Genomic DNA, 17696 nt, shown 5'->3' with positions numbered 1-17696 from the left:
CTTGGGTGACAGGAGTCTTTGGCAATTTTTCGGCCCTTTCTCTGACATTGCCTGATATAGAGGTCCTGGATGGCATCGAGCTCTTATCGTCCAAGAAACGAAAATGAGTAGAGATCACTAGAAAGGCATCCCCACACAGTGTCTCGCTGCCAGCATGGGCAGATTGGTCTTAGGCAAAGAATAGCCGTTCGCTGCTAGCATGGGCAGATTGGTTTTAGGCAAAGAATAGCCGTTCGCTGCTAGCATGGGCAGATTGGTTTTAGGCAAAGAATAGCCGTGGTAATGATCCGGATGGGGCTGCTGAAGACAAATGCACCAGAGATAGTCCCTTGTAGCTCAGTTGGTAGAGCATGGCGTTTGCAACGCCAGGGTTGTGGGTTCGATTCCCACGGGGGGGGCAGTATGAAAGTGTATGCACTCACTAACTGTAAATCGCTCTGAATAAGAGCGTCTGCTAAATGACGTACATGTAGGTGGGGGTAAGGTGACTATGCATAGATAGTAAACAGCGAGCAGCAGCGTAAAAAAAGGGGCCGGGGGGAGTGGGTCAATGCAAATAGTCCATGTGAGTAAAAGTATTTGGTTTTAAATATACTTAAGTATCAAAAGTAAATGTAATTGCTAAACTATAATTAAGTATCAAAAGTAAAAGTATAAATCATTTGAAATGTCTTATAATAAGCAAACCAGACGGTGTCATGTAAAAATCTTCCCAGCTTGAAATCGTTTTGATTGTGACGTCATGCTGTACAATTTCTCCCAGCATGAAAATGTTCCAAGTTCAATAAATGCACGCGCATCTCTTTATGTGGATGGCTGAGTTTGTGCGGATGGTTCACTCCCTTGACCTCGAAAAACGATTCTGTGGGCACGCGCATTTGCTTCACACATCTGCTAATCAATTGTGACCAAGAGTATTGACTCTGACCAATCAGAAGCTTGTTGAGGCGTGAGGTCAGCATATAAATACCCAGACTCGCACGTCAAAGTGTTGAGTGTTGATGTGAGGAGATTTTATTTTGCTTGCTATTGCAAAGACTTGGGCGCTACGGGAGGGTGTGAAGAGAAACATCCGCACGGGCTAAGCCATCCACATAAAGAGACGCACGTGCAATTATTGAACTGGGACATTTTTCACGTGATAAATTTTACAACATGTCGTCACAATCACAAAACATTCAGGAAGATAGGGGACTATTTCATGCTGTGAAGATTTTTACATGACACCGGGGCGTAGGCTGATTGTTGGTGGTGCTCGTGCTTCCTCTAAATCAGAAGATTGAGAAGGGGCGGCAGGTAGCTTAGTGGTTAAGAGTGTTGTGCCAGTAACCGAAAGGTCGCAGGTTCTAATCCCCGAGCTGACTAGGTGAAAAATCTGTCGATGTGCCCTTGAGCGAGGCACTTAACCCTAATTGCTCCTGTAAATCGCTCTTGATAAGAGCGTCTGCTAAATGACTAAAATGTAATGTAAGATGTTTTGTAGCATGCAAAGGTGACACGCCTGCATATTACATTCTCCCCCAGTTGCTTTGAATGCTCTAAATCTTAGTGTAAGAACACTTTTAAAGCTTCAAAGGATAAGATGATCAAACTTTCAAAACGAGTCCTTTTTGGCTAGCCACAGCAGTCAACTAGCTAGCTGTTTAGTTTGCTAGCACATTCACACATTCAAACAACAAACAAACTTGTTAGCTACCAGATGTTCTTGTCAAACTGTCAACAGAGTCACCACCTACGAAGGTGGTTTGAAATGTGGCTTGAAATATCTGACTCAGATTTGAATCAGATATGCAAAAAACTAATTTATTTGAGTCACTTCAAACTGCCAGTGTGAACAAGGCTTAACATCTGACATAAAACTAGACAATTATTTGACAGGTATACAATCCTTTGAAGTTGGTTTCGGGCAATATGACACATGCATTGACTGTTTGACATGATTAAGCTGACTACTGTGCAGGTGCATGATTGCAATCGCATTTTAAATATCAAAGACATTGATATTGTAATTTGGGGCTTTCGCCAGAGAGCAAAGAGCAGGAGCGTATCGGATGAAGATCTGATTTCCGGTCAGTTTTTCTCTTACTTGCCAAACAGTACTTGGTTATGATTTGAGCAAGAGAAATTGATCCCAGATCTGCGCTTAGCGGCAACTTCCGTGTGCTGACGATCACGTGTCTGTGCGCTGACCAATGGCAACGCTCCTAGCTACACTGAACGAAGCCATGTGCGGATCTGTAAAATGGCGGCGCAGTGGCGTGGAAAAGATGAGAATATAGTCACCGGCAACACGGAATTTCTGACCACAAACGCATTCAATGAGGTACGGCTTTAATACATGAGATTTCGGCATACATGTGGCCAAATAAAAATTACTTCAAACACTTGGCTTCGGCTATTTTTCGTGTTTGAAAAAGGCAAGCAATCACGCGGTGCCTACACGTGGATGTTAACGGCTAGTGGAAGCTAGCTGCGAATCGCATGGTGGCATGGGAAAATAACTGCTGGTGACAAGTAGCTAGCTAACTATGTTGTTTTCTTTATTTCACGATTTTAGCTATGCAAAAACTATTTTGTCTCTACAAAGTAATAACTGGCTAAGTTGCGGTGACAGTGAGTTGAATTCGCTTGGAATGTGCTAGAATTAAGTAGGTAGTCAGCCAGGTTTCTGCTCGAAAAACGCTAAGTTCTGTCTGCTGCTAGTAGTTGTTGGTGGGCTCGCAGTTTCTAATGACTGGTGGTGTTGTGTATGCGGAAGTTGGCAACAATGAATTGTCGGTTGGCCTCGATCAAAAGCAAATGATAAGATTAAATTGTCTGAGTTTATTCTTTCGAATATTCTGCATTCACGTGGCTACCGACATGCATATTTAGCAAAGTACTGGAACGTACACACACTGTCCCATTCATAGCAGACAGGGACACATTACATTTGTAAAGTTGGAACTGATACGGTCCAAGTGTTGGGCATGCTACCTATGTCAACCATGGGTTCATACAAAAGTCAATCTAATTCTGCTAAAATGCACCGTTATTTTACTCGATCTTATATCATTGCATTTTAATTGACTTTGCATACCACCCAATTCAGTAAACATTATCCATATATCATTCGCACCTGTCAACACTGTTCTCAACACCCAGGATCTTGTTTTGTTGAACTAGCTATAGCCGCTGTACTCACATGGGAAACATTAATGATAAACAGAGTTGTAGTTAGTGTGATTGTATAGGCCTAACATTGACGGTAATAGGAGTGAGTGTCAGGCACCTAGTAGCCTACAGTGGCCTATTATTTCAACACTCCACGTCTTTGTACTACTGTCCTATCCCCGTTCAATTAAAATAATGTATATTTCCTGAGAGGGAACGTCATGTGTAGTGAAGGATTAGTACATACGAAACACATAGGGACTCTATGGGCTCTGGTCCAAAGTAGTGCACTATATAGGGAATAGAGTGCCATTAGGGATGGGTCCAATAACGTTGTTACCCCACGACACGCTTTTCTGTTTTCCCCAGTCTGCACATTTTACAATGCTCCCATTGTTACTGTTCCCAGTCTAATCTCATTTCCCACATACTTATTGGTCGTGGGGACACTGACAAAAGAACACTGACTGGGACCGTCCGAAATGGCAGCCTAGTCCCTGTATAGTGCACTACTTTTGTCCAGAGCCCTATGGACCTTGGTCAAAAATAGTGCACTGCATTGGGAATAGGGTGCCTTTTGGGACGCAGCCCGTAATCATATTAGAGACACAGTGTCCCGGCAACAACCACTACCACACCAGGGAGGGGCCCATTGTTGTTGTCAAGGAGTGAGAGTGCAGACTACTATGGGCTAACTGTCACTTTTATGACAACGCAGGTTCTTATGATGCGCGGGACACTGTGCTGCTGTTATTACACCTCGTTGGATAAATCAATCTGAAGTGTGGGAATGAATGTCTGAACATTTCCCTCCTCCACCCCTGCCTCAGGGCGCTGCTCTTCAACAGTCTGAAAACATGGCTGGACATGTGCACACACACACATTCTGATGGGAAGAAGCATACAAACACAGCCTAAACAAACAAACAATGACTAGCAGCTTGTTTTATTGTATTCGGACTGCCCTTTGAGTTATGTTGCTCAAGTGTCTTTTAGTAGAAATACGTTCACTTTTTTTCAATGAATCTTTCCTTGATTCCCCTCATCCTTCCTCTTTATGCATAGCTACATTAAAGAATAACGTCAGAAGGGACGGACTTTGGACTTTCTCCAATACGGTTGGGAAAGAGAAGAGGAGATAGGATGCGTGGAATCACAGAAAGACTAATTGAGATCGAGCAACTGTTTCTATAGGCTGCATTTACACAGGCAGCCCAATTCTGATCTTTTTGCTTTCTCTTTTGACCAATCAGATATTTTTCCCAATAATTGGGCAAAAGATCAGAATTGGGCTACCCGTGTAAGCGCAGCCTATTTGCCTGACACGTGATTTAACTTGTTCTCCCTTTCTGATCTTGTTGTGCGTTACAGGCTGTCCTGGGTAAAGGGAAAGTCAGTGCTCTGGAAATGGACACTCACTCCTGCCTGGACCCTTCCATCCTGGCTATGTTTGAAGACTCCGCCGTAACTGCAGAGGTCAGTAGCAGGACACAATGTTGGCCAACGTTCAGATATACTGGGGGCGTATTCATTACGCCGATTCTGTTGCAAAGCGTTTCTTTAAAAGGAAGCAAACAGAACAAAACGGGGAGGGAACTACCTGAATTTGTCCAATAGAAACTCTTGTTTTGCTCTGTTTGCTACTGTTTGGGTCTTAAACGGTTTACGTAATGATTACGCCCCTGATGTAGACCCTGTTCCCGTCCGAGACAGGTTCTACATCAGTGGTTCCCAAACTTCAGATCGGGACCCAATGTGGGTTCCCCTGAAATTGAAATGGAGTCCCCTGAAATTGAAAAGGATTCTCCTTAGAAAATCTGTAATCTTATCAAACAAATAAAGATTTTTTTACATCTTCAAATGGGTATAGAATACAACCTTAGTGTCAACTAAGGGCCTTTTACACTATTTGAATGCTCTTTCATGTTATTGTTATGTGTTGGGACAGCCTGCAGGACCTAAAGTTGAGTAAATATGAACACACAGCATTAACTAGGGAATATCATGTTTCCAAGTGGGGTCGCCTGTATTTTCTAGTGTCAATTTGGAGTCATGTGCAGGAAAAAGTCCTGGTATACATGAACTTGTCCAATTAGACACACTCGGTCTGTTCTGCTGCAACGATTGTTTCCTGTCACAGAAATGAATGATGACGTTTGTATTTTATTTTTATATATATATATATATATATATATATATATATACGTTTTTCAGAAATGAATGACATTGTTTTTCAGACTAGGAGCAGACTGGATGAGGAGTGTGAGTCCACGTTGTTGACAGCACTAACAGAGATACTGGACAGTGTTGACGATGAGACCCTGTCTCCCTTCGACACCCTGCCTGACACCGGGGTCTTCTCTGACCAGAGGCTACGGGACAACTCACCGGTGGGTAAAACCAAGTGTGGGTCTGTGTGTGATTCAGAATCAATTGAGTTTTAGAGTAACCAGCGCTCCTACTCTGAGACGCTTTGTGACTACAGTCCCAGGTGTTCTTGATTTGATGAGAATCAGGGGTACTGCTTTTATTTTGGTTTGATCTGTAAGTCATCGTGAAAATGGTGTGTGTCTGGGAGGACGTGATTGTTGTTTTGTAATAACTGTGTTTCTCCTGTTTTGTGTGTTTCTCCAGTTGAGGCGGCTGCTGAGTTTAACACGGTCTCCACCTGATAAAGAACCACTCCTTCGTTCCATAAAGACCCCCTCTTGCTCTTCATCCCCCTCTTCCTCTGTTGGAAAGGTAGAAACCTCATCCCTTTCTCTTTTATGGAAGTCTGTGTGTGTGTGCGTGTCAGATTGAGATTAGCCGTACTGCTACTGGTAATCCCACCTGTTAATCTGGGTTTACAGAGGTCATTTCAATGTCAAAAGGACCACTAGAAGAGTGCACTCCAACCCTGTTCCTGGGAGCTACCCTCCTGTAGGTTTTCACTCCAACCCTGTTCCTGGGAGCTACCCTCCTGTAGGTTTTCACTCCGACCCTGTTCCTGGGAGCTACCCTCCTGTAGGTTTTCACTCCAACCCTGTTCCTGGGAGCTACCCTCCTGTAGGTTTTCACTCCGACCCTGTTCCTGGGAGCTACCCTCCTGTAGGTTTTCACTCCAACCCTGTTCCTGGAAGCTACCCTCCTGTGTTTTTCATTACGTCTTGCAACGGAAACTGTTTACTGTTTAAGAAGCAAACGGAATGAAACGAGGAGGGTCCTACTTGAATTTGTCCAATAGAAACTCATTTTCGTTGCAAAACGTTTTCTGTTGCAAAACGTCTGTTGCACATTTTCAACAGAATCGGCATAATGCAGTGTTTCTGCTGCAGTGATTTAGCTGTGGCGCTCCGCCACGGCAAAATCATTGCAGACACCAATGTTCCCTCAAATTTTTTCCGGTACTGAGCAAATATCAGGTCTGCTGAGCGCAAACTTGAACGTTGTGAAAATTCTGTGCAACTTCCGGCTCGCATTTATTGTGAACACTGTGGCTGTACCTGCTTTAAGTTAGTTTTAACAGTGGCCAAGTAGGCTACTGTGGCTATTTGATCATCATGTAGGCCTACCAGAGTAGCCTACCATCAAAAACAAGGGAGACGAATGCATCCCATAATATTTAAACATGGAAGTAGCTGTTCTATCATTCAGCTTACAGTAGCAGCAAATGTGTGGTGTTCAATGTAGGTCTACAGTACGTGAAACCTTTGTAAAAAAAAAAAACATGCAGGGCTTGACATTAACCTGTTTATCCACTTGTCCTTCAAACAAGGAGGTGACTGAAAATGTTGTTTGATGCAAGAAACTACTTTACAAAATAAAATTCATTATTATTCCCAGACCATTATTACAGAGAATCAGACAAATTATGCTTCCCTCTGCCTATTGGCTACTTAGTCTCAAAATACAACACTGCCCCTTTAAGACATAAAAATGCTCTTTACCTGACTTGCTTTTCAAAGATGTCTAGAAATGCACACATTTTGTGCTCTTTTAGGAAGCAACCACTCCCCCATTGTTGACTTGAAATGATCTATAACTGGGCTAATAACTCACTAACTAGCAAAGGATATGAACAAATGTACACAGGTGGCTACATGCAGCTCTCGCTTTGATCTCAAAACAAGCGCATCTACTCACAACCTCTCATGCTGTAAAGACAGTCCAGTTCAAAGTGAATGGCCATATATGATCCATATATGGCAATGGTATATTTGCATATAGGCCTACTGCAGCTCTGATTGGTTATGGCGCACCGGTCTGTGTAGAGTATGTGCCTGAGTCGTGCCTTTCAATGCAATAGAATCCTACTCTGATGCGTTCTGCCTACAACAAAATCTCTTGCACAGTTAGTTTTGCATACTAATAAGTCCTGCATAGTTTGTTTTGTTACATTGAAAGTGGCTAATATTGCGTTGGTTCGAGCACAATTCCCACAGTAGAGCGAAACGTTGACAGTGTTAACTAAAGGGGAAGTTATATCTGGTGATTCTCTACGAGGGCTGATATTTCATCTGCTCAGTCCGAGGCGAGGTGCGCGGCCCACGCGCAGCTTAGCGGGAACATTGGCTGACACGCCAAAAAAATATGGAACATAAAACAAATGTTTCTACCGAGGCGCACTTTGAAGATGCTGGAACAGTCCACATTTCCTTTTCCTCTGCAAACAAAATGAGTAAAGAATAGAACAATCAGACAGCCCCATTGGAGAATAGTTTATCTATTTCCATGCCAGATAAATATTCCTCTCGAGGCGCAGTCAAGTTACGAGTACCACAGGGAGAGCTCTGCGCTAGAGTAACTTGTTTGATTTAAAATAAGAAAAACAGTTTATAGATTTGCATTCGTTTTAATGTACTAAATAAAATGTATATCATAACGGATTTCATATTCATTTGTATGGGATTGGGTTTTGTCATAGATTGGAAATCATACAAAAAATATTAGTATACTGCACTGTATGGGATTGAGTTTGTCATTAAAAAATAATATAGAGAATTATGTCTCTATTATAAAAAAAAAAAATATATATATATATATATATATATATATATATATATATATATATAAAAATAAAAATTAAAGAGGAAAAATAGCAAGCACGGTTATGTGCATAGCTACCTCTCCTGGAGTAACAGTCTTGACGTCATTCTTCCTTACAGGTTGAGGCGGTCATTACCGACAGACCCAGGAGGGCTAGGCTAACTCCCAGAGCCCAGGCCTCTTCCACCCCCACATCCATACCGAGGAGCGATGGAGAGGAGGAGGAAAGGAGTGATGCAGAAGAGGAGGAGGGCAGCAAGGTCCACATTCACAGTCCGACTCAGGGCTTCAATCTGACCAATCAGGACTCTGAACAATTCTCCCCCGACCAATCAGAAGTGAGACCACTGAACTCTGTAGAGAACGACCACGGCTACTACTCTACAGTGTCCCTGGTCGACCTGGTGAAACTAATGCACCCCTACTGCCTGAGGGTGAGCCTGGATAAGGAGGGGGAGGACTGGGTCGGCACACCCAGGCAGGAGGCCTACTCTCTGGGGGAACGGAGCACGGACCTGAGGGTACCCCTGGAGGGCGAGGTGTGGAGGTATACGAAGCCCGGTTCGGAAGCGAGCGACGAGGAGATTGATGTGGACGGATCGGATGACGAGTGTCCCTCAGGAGGAGGGATAGAGAAAGAGGGGGATGGAGGACAGGGAAGTAGAGGTGAAGAAGTGAAGCGACTTAAAAGTTTACTGGTGAAATGGGACGCGCCCAAAGAAGGCCAGAAGACCAAGAACAAAAAAAGAGTGAGCTTCGGACCTGTCCTGGTGACGTCTTACGAGCAACCAGCTGCAGACGAACCTGACTTAAACGTGTTCCCGGACTTGAGCGAGCTCACCAGACAAATCCCTAGTTCTGACTTCAACAACAACACCGAAACAACAACAACCATTTCCCTCACAACACCCTTTCCAGAGTCTTCAGCAGCATCTTCAAAGGACAACCAACATCAGGTTGTAACTGACTTATCTGAACGGACCGGAGATAAGTTGTCATCGGAGCCTCTACCACAGCAAAGCGAGTCCAAGCCCAGACCTGCCCTCAGTCTTCAGCAGTACCGCCTGCTGCGCCAGCAGAAGAGACTACCCGTGATGGCGAAACCAGAGAATTACACCACCAAGTGGCCCTCGCTACCTGAAACCCCTAAGGAGTTGCCTCCTATACCCTGTTTACAAGGACCTAAACATACCATGTGGGGACCAACGACCACACGTCCCACACATCATTACATAGGAAGTACAACAGGGGATGATGTCAGTGGATTCAAGCCTATATCTAAGACTAGGATGAAGATCGTCTCTCCTGCTTGTCCCAGTAAACCTGGTAAAGGCATTGGCATCAATGGATCAAAGCCTGTAGGAAGTGGGACTAAGACTTCTCTTGCCAGCTCAGCTCTAAAGCCCAACCGCAACTCAATGGAATCTAAATCTGCTGATGATGTTGGTATATTAAAGTATATTTGGACTCAGACCATCTCTCCTGCTAGTCACTTACCAAGTCCCAACCTGAACTCGAACCCAGTGGCGGGTCTGGGCAAGAACAGGACTAGGCCAGCAAGGAGTGCTGTTGCGGTCAGTAGCGACCCCCCAAACCCTGTCCTGGTCCCACTACCAGGAACCCGTCCAGCTTTGGGTGGATTTGATAGGAGTCATGGGACCAACCAGGAGCAGCAGGAACAGGAACAATCTCCGCCTCCGTCCACCACCCAGGAGACTCCGGCACCCAAGCCCAAAATGGTGTTCTGCAACCGGGATCCAAGCCTGAAGAGCACCGGCCTCCTCCTTGAGATCCAGCGGAGGTTCTCCACCAAACAACCATATCGGAAAACACTTCACACCCAAACCTCTGCAGAGACCATGAAACAAGGGGATCAGCCTCGCTCTCTCAGCACAAGGAAAGAGATCGAGACTGTACCAGAAGGGTCCAAGTTTTCCCCAAGTGCACCAGTAATGGCAAGTCTGTCCTCCAGCCCTTCAGTCCATCCACCCACCCCTGCTGTTGCTCCTTACCCAGAGATGGAGAGGGCAAAGTGGGTAGCCCTCGGGGACCTCCCCCATGTCCAACTGTCCACCTCTCCAAAGAGTAGCTCCTGCATACAGACCCCCAACTGCGGCACAGGTAAGCCATAACACAAATATATATTTTGGTGTAGGGTGAAGTTGACTGATCTTTACATTTACATTTTTGTCATTTAGCAGACGCTCTTATCCAGAGCGACTTACAGTTAGGTGAGTGCATACATTTTCATACTGGCCCCCCATGGGAAACGAACCCACAACCCTGGCGTTGCAAGCGCCATGCTCTACCAACTGAGCTACAGGGGACCATCCCTTGGGTCAGTTTAGCATTTTACTCACTACAGGTTAAGGTGAGGATTGGGGGAGTGGAATCTGATCCTAGATCTGTACTGAGGGGAAACTACGCCCTAAGCATATATTTCTTCAGGTTAAGCTAATTAAGCTAAAAGTAGATTATATTTGATTTAGTTAGAGCTGGTGTGAAATTAACAAAAATGTATAATTTGTGATTACTGTGACAAATTCTTGTAAGACGCATTCAGAAAGTGATTGTCTCCATGTTCAGCTGCAGGAATCAAAGCTATAAACATATACTAGACTGATGACTGCTTTTCAGAAAGTTTATCTTTTTTATTAATTTTTTTAAGGAGTGGGGCAGTCCCTCTCTCATATTTTTCAGATAGGAAAGATGGAGAGGATAGAGAGAGGAGAGTTGCTGAAATAGCAGGGGTCTGGATTCGAACCCATGCTGCAGCGGTATATGTGTTCCAGATTAAGTGGCTTAGACCACTAGGCCACCAGAATGTTCACCTTGATGAACTGCTACTGTCCCTACATTCAGAAACTGATTTCTCTTGGTCACGTTGCAGGAATCGAAGCCACAGATCTGACCAGCCTTCTGGAGCGGTTTGAGGAGACACAAGGTGAGTGAGGGATCAGTGAGGTTTTGTTAACTCTCTCCCGTTCTTCTTCCGCCTATAATATATCCCATCCATTCTGGGATTTGTATTAAGATGTATTGATTTGGTTGACGCATACATCCCAGCTGCCCCTGTCCTTGTAATCTTATACATGGTGACGGAAAAAGGCACAACTGATCCTAAATCGGGACTCTGAGACGCTGGATACATTCAGCCCCTGATCTTGTCTAACCTGTGGCTGTGTTCTCTTCCCACAGCCAAAGAGGGGTCTGAGAGTGAACGTGAAGCCAGTCCAGACAGGAGCCCTGTCAGATATGAAGAGCTGAGCAACAACACTGAAGGTGAGTTAAAGGAAGGTTCCTTTCTATTAAAGGAAGGTCCTTTCTATTGGGGGACGGGGGGCGGTTGCGTCCCAAATGGCACCCTATAACCTCCTTAGTGCACTACTTTAGCCATATATGGGCACTGGTCGAAAGTAGTGCACTATAAAGGGAATAGGGCGTCATTTGGGATGAACGAGTTCCTTCATCTTAATTTATAGTTTAGTCCGCACAGTTGCTCAGAGGACTTTGTTATGGTTATTCCCATGCTTTAGAACGGAACTTCAGTTTATCATCTCGTTCGTTCCTTTCTTTCCAGGGATGCTGAGACTGCTGGGTGCCTATCTCCTCAGCACCCAAGAAACACTCTGTCTTCCAGAACCCGCTGGCATTCCAGAACTTGTCAACACAATAGAAGCACTCAAAACTCCGGAACCCCTCAGAACTCCGGAACCCCTCAGAACTCCGGAACTTCGCAATACTCAGGAACCTCTCGGCACTCAAAACATTCTCAGCACTCAAAACGTTCTCAGCACTCAGGAACAGGCCCCTGCACAGCCGCGCTGGAAACCCATTACCCCTGTCGCACCTCAGAGGAAGCAACCGGCGACCCCTAAACCTTCCCCTCCCAAGGCCATCCAAATCATCGACCCCCGTCCTCTACCACCCAAAAAGGCCCACCCACTTCCCCCAAAGCCCCCTGTCACCCCCTCTCAGTTCCAGACAGCAGTGTCTGTCTCCTCGGACCACGACTACTGTCTATCTCAGGATCAACCAGGAAGTAATACTACTACGCTATGCAGCAAAAGACAAACGATACTCCCCGACCACCAACCAATCACCAACTCCTCCGCAGTGCCTGGCGCACAGAACTCTGGGAAATATATGTGCCAGCAGCAGCCAGTCGACTCCAGGAATGTTCCAGAGACAGAACTTCCCTCAGACTTTCCTCCGCTGTCTACAGAGAGCTCCCCCTCTAGGACGGAGGCCATTACTGCAGGGGAGACGCAGGAAGAGAGAACCAGCCCCTGCATCCCCTCCCCTCCTTCACCCAGTCCCCCTGCCAGAGGTAGGAGTGCGGCCCAGCGCTATCAGACCAGGTCTTCATGCTCGGACTCTAGCTCTAGGTCCCCTTCATCCTCATCTTCCTCATCCTCCTCCTCCTCTCGATCCAGGTCTCGCTCTCCACCCCGAAAGAGGTAGGTTCAAGTTCTGTGTGGTGACTGTTATTGCTCTTGAATTGAAGTTGGGGAGGAAAAACTATTAGTGATTTTATTCAGCAGCTGTGGCAGAGTTAGTGGGGGGTGGGGGGGGGTTGAGTCACTCAGATAGATTTATGCTATCTGAGTGACTCAAACAAACATAACAATATCAATGACATGAATTATTTTTTATTTTTTATTCTCCCTGACTGTCTACTTTTTATTTAGGTGATTCTTAGTTCTCAAAGATGATCTTAAAAATATATAGCTCCATTATATCTTCTACATACTTTATATCTGGTTTTAGTCATTTAAGTTTACACAAACTTTTTACCACCCCAACATGTATTTTCTTGCTTTAACCCACGTCCTCTCCTCTTTCTCCAATCCCTCTCCCTCCCTCCTGATCCCTCTCCTTCCTCCTCCCCTCCCCTCTCTCTCCCTCCTGATCCCTCTCCTTCCTCCTCCCCTCCCCTCTCTCTCCCTCCTGATCCCTCTCCTTCCTCCTCCCCTCCCCTCTCTCTCCCTCCTGATCCCTCTCCTTCCTCCTCCCCTCCCCTCTCTCTCCCTCCTGATCCCTCTCCTTCCTCCTCCCCTCTCCCTCCCTCCTGATCCTTCTCGGTCCCCCTCCCTCCTCCCCTCCTCTTCCTCCCCCTCCCCCTCCTCCTCCCTCTCCTCCCCCCTCCTCCTCTTCCTCCCACCTCCTCCCCCCTCCCCCACCAGGTTCTGTCCCAGACGTTCTGAAAGCAGCTCCTGCTCGTCCTCTTGCTCCAGCTCCGTCTCCCGTTCCCCAGTTCCCTGCCGGTACCGGCTACCCTACCCACGGTCACGGTCCTGGAACCGCTCCCAGTCCAGATCAAAGTCCTGGTCTCGGTCTGGGTCCAGGTCTAGATCCAGGTCCCCCACCACTCTGGCGTACAGGAGGACCCAGAGGTGGAGGAGGGACTGCTACAGGTCAGTGACGGCATTGATAATTTTTTTAATAACTTTTGTTATTTATTTGTTTTTTTTAAATGTAGGTGTGTGTATTATTAGTCGAGTTCTGAATGATTGTATTAGACTAGGATTAAACTATAGCCACACTGTTTTTCTGTGGTCCATCTCACCCTCGCGCTCTCCTCCTCTCCCCTCAGCCCAACCTTAAGCTCTAACAACGTCGGTGACTCCAGGAAACGAAAGAGGCAACAATATACGAGGAATCAAAAATTAAAAGCCATAGTGAGTACTGAGTAGTACATTACAAACCGTGGTACACATTGTGTTTTTGCTGTTAACATTTTATAAATATATTTTGTATACTTTAAAGATGTTAAATGTAACTGTGAAATTACTTCCTGATTGATTTGGAGACAAAATGGCCGCAACTGTCCTCTTTGGTTCCCACCAGATGGCCAAGCTGCAAAGTGAAGATTGGCTATATCATAAACATTTATGGAAACCAAAATGAGCTTTTTGGTCTTCAGTTTAGGTTAGGCATAAGGTTAGCAGCAGTGTGGGTAGGGTTAAAGTTGGAATCCGTTGCGGTGAAACTGCCACCTCAGTTTAAATCAAATCAAATCAAATCAAATTTTATTGGTCACATGCGCCGAATACAACAGGTGCAGACATTACAGTGAAATGCTTACTTACAGCCCTTAACCAACAGTGCATTTATTTTAAACAAAAAAAGTAAGAATAAAACAACAACAAAAAAAGTGTTGAGAAAAAAAGAGCAGAAGTAAAATAAAGTGACAGTAGGGAGGCTATATATACAGGGGGGTACCGTTGCAGAGTCAATGTGCGGGGGCACCGGCTAGTTGAGGTAGTTGAGGTAATATGTACATGTGGGTAGAGTTAAAGTGACTATGCATAAATACTTAACAGAGTAGCAGCAGCGTAAAAAGGATGGGGTGGGGGGGCAGTGCAAATAGTCCGGGTAGCCATGATTAGCTGTTCAGGAGTCTTATGGCTTGGGGGTAGAAGCTGTTGAGAAGTCTTTTGGACCTAGACTTGGCACTCCGGTACCGCTTGCTGTGCGGTAGCAGAGAGAACAGTCTATGACTAGGGTGGCTGGAGTCTTTGACAATTTTGAGGGCCTTCCTCTGACACCGCCTGGTATAGAGGTCCTGGATGGCAGGAAGCTTTGCCCCAGTGATGTACTGGGCCGTACGCACTACCCTCTGTAGTGCCTTGCGGTCAGAGGCCAAGCAGTTGCAACAACAAAGATGTTACTTCAAACAACAAACACTTTAATTCCCTCTTGACATCATTGCATGCGCAATATAACAGCATGTACTACGATTTATTTTAATGACGTTGCTGGATGCTCATCTCCTCCTCCTCCTCAAAAACAAAACATAACAGATGAGACCTGGGGGAGACCTATGGAACCGTTTCCCCTTTCACAGATCTCAGCTTTAATGTTTGGGTTTAAAATCAGATTTTAAGAAGATTCAATTGTAGAAATCGGCTTCTGACTTCACCTCTTGGCCAGATAGTGACAACCCTTCCTCCATTGTTTTGTGTGGCCAGGATGAGCGCAGGGTGGTGTACGTGGGCCGCATCCAGAGGACCATGATGCACGCGGAGCTGAGAGAACGCTTCTCTCTGTTTGGAGAGGTGGAGGAATGCACCCTGCACTTTAGAGACAGGGGGTGAGTCTCTTTCTTTCTCTCTCTCTGCATCAAAAGAGATGGTCAAAATGCATCAGTCACCTCTCTCTCTCCCTCACCTCTCTCTCTCCCCCTCACCTCTCTCTCTCTCTCTCTCTCTCTCACCTCTCTCTCTCTCTCCCCATCACCTCTCTCTCTCTCTCCCCCTCACCTCTCTCTCCCTCACCTCTCTCTCTCTCTCTCTCCCCCTCACCTCTCTCTCTCTCTCCCCCTCACCTCTCTCTCTCTCTCCCCCTCACCTCTCTCTCTCTCTCCCCCTCACCTCTCTCTCTCTCTCCCCCTCACCTCTCTCTCTCTCTCCCCCTCACCTCTCTCTCTCTCTCCCCCTCACCTCTCTCTCTCTCTCCCCCTCACCTCTCTCTCTCTCTCTCCCCCTCACCTCTCTCTCTCTCCCCCTCACCTCTCTCTCTCTCTCCCCCTCACCTCTCTCTCTCTCCCCTCTCTCTCTCTCTCACCTCTCTCTCTCTCCCCCTCACCTCTCTCTCCCCCTCACCTCTCTCTCCCCCTCCCCTCTCTCTCTCTCTCTCCCCCTCACCTCTCTCTCTCTCTCCCCCTCACCTCTCTCTCTCTCTCTCCCCCTCACCTCTCTCTCTCCCCCTCACCTCTCTCTCTCCCCCTCACCTCTCTCTCTCCCCCTCACCTCTCTCTCTCCCTCACCTCTCTCTCTCCCCCTCACCCCTCTCTCTCTCTCCCCCTCACCCCTCTCTCTCTCTCCCCCTCACCCCTCTCTCTCTCTCCCCCTCACCCCTCTCTCTCTCTCTCCCCCTCACCCCTCTCTCTCTCCCCCTCACCCCTCTCTCTCTCTCTCTCCCCCTCACCTCTCTCTCTCTCCCCTCTCTCTCTCTCTCCCCTCTCTCTCTCTCCCCCTCACCTCTCTCTCTCTCTCTCCCCCTCATCTCTCCCCCTCACCCGTCTCTCTCTCTCCCTCACCTCTCTCTCTCCCCCTCACCCCTCTCTCTCTCCCCCTCACTCCTCTCTCTCTCTCTCCCCCTCACTCCTCTCTCTCTCTCTCCCCCTCACCCCTCTCTCTCTCTCCCCCTCACCCCTCTCTCTCTCTCCCCCTCACCTCTCTCTCTCTCCCCCTCACCTCTCTCTCTCTCAGTCCTCCTCACCTCTCTCTGTCCCTCTGTCTCCCCCATTAGATATAATCATACTTGATGTTAGATATATAGAACACGTATTTGACCAGGTTAACTAAATGACTTACCTTTGTCCATGTCAAGTGGTTAGAAAATATGTTTCTTAACCTGGGTTCTGTTGTTTCTATAGCGACCACTACGGCTTTGTGACGTTCTACAACATGAAGGATGCGTTCGCAGCCATCGAGAACGGCTACAAGCTGAGGAGACCTGACGAGCTGCCCTTTGACCTCTGCTTCGGGGGCAGGCGGCAGTTCTGCAAATCTACGTACGCCGACCTAGGTGAGAGAACCTTTTAAGGGTGGTCCCAAATGGCACCCTATGTTTATTAAGCTTGTGTATCGGCCTCTCGGACGAAGGCTTTCCCCTCTTGGGAAATAGATTAGATTAGTTTATTAGTCACATGCACAGGGTCGCAGATGTAATTGCAGGGTAAACAGGTTGAAATCAGCATGTTGGTAACTGAACTGGTTTGTTTCCCTAGATTATAATCAGGAAGAGGTGGATCCCACTCCAGCGAAAAGTAAGGAGGAGGAGCTGGACTTTGACACGCTATTGAAGCAGGCACAGAAAGGCTTGAAGCGGTAGCAGAGTCCTGGAGGAAGATAGCACAAAGAAAGAGAAAAGGAGTGATGGAGAGGAGGTCCCAAATGTCACCCTGTTCCGTATAGAGGGCACTAGCCTTAGGGCTCTGATCCAAAAGCAGTGCCCTCTATAATAGGGAACAGGGTGTCATTTGGGACTGAGCCAAGCAGTTAGCAAGACTTACCTCAGCGCTATTCACATGCTCAAACTTTTAACGTTGTAGAAATGTTGTTTTAACTTGTATTGGTTCACTTTTATCAACCCATTTTATTTTATTTACCATGCTAGCAAAACTTTGTTGATGCAGTGAAAATATGTAAGAAAAGAAAATCATAGGACAATTATTGGAAAAGTAACTTTTTTTTATTTTTAAAGGAAGGATCTTTAAATATATTTGTTTGCACTACTATTGCATTTGCAAGCTTTACTTTACTCTTGTCTGTTACAATGTTTAAAATGTTGAGTTTGCCATAGTCATTTTATTTCCAAGTATGAACATGTTCTTTATTCATGAATAAAGGCTATTATTGTGTAATACTGAACTAGTGTGCCCTGACTGGATGGATATGTGGACTGACTGATGAAGGATGACTGTCAGTCTTCTTAAAGCAGAAATGGGTTGCTTAGTAACAGCCTACCTTTGGCTTTGAAGCTCACAATGTAGAAAATAATTAACT

The 17696-nt window shown here is 46.2% G+C and overlaps 1 protein-coding gene across 1 annotated transcript; it reads left to right on the top strand.

Annotated features, from left to right (window-relative positions):
* Positions 1 to 2192: 2192 nt before the first annotated feature.
* On the top strand, positions 2193 to 17561 carry LOC311115841 (uncharacterized protein; the record flags this gene model as incomplete). The annotated part of the gene is given in 14 exon segments (XM_084190964.1): positions 2193 to 2208; positions 2211 to 2323; positions 4525 to 4629; positions 5391 to 5543; positions 5788 to 5895; positions 8301 to 10302; positions 11072 to 11125; positions 11380 to 11463; positions 11762 to 12641; positions 13368 to 13598; positions 13778 to 13862; positions 15156 to 15277; positions 16565 to 16716; positions 16919 to 17561. Coding segments are annotated over 14 exon segments (4209 nt in total). The 3' UTR covers positions 17023 to 17561.
* Between the last annotated feature and the right edge of the window lie 135 nt (positions 17562 to 17696).

This window comes from Coregonus lavaretus, assembly GCF_964263955.1.
Source record: "Coregonus lavaretus genome assembly, contig: HAP1_SCAFFOLD_959, whole genome shotgun sequence".
NCBI classification, from domain to species: domain Eukaryota; kingdom Metazoa; phylum Chordata; class Actinopteri; order Salmoniformes; family Salmonidae; genus Coregonus; species Coregonus lavaretus.
This window is presented reverse-complemented; position numbering and strand designations above follow the sequence as displayed.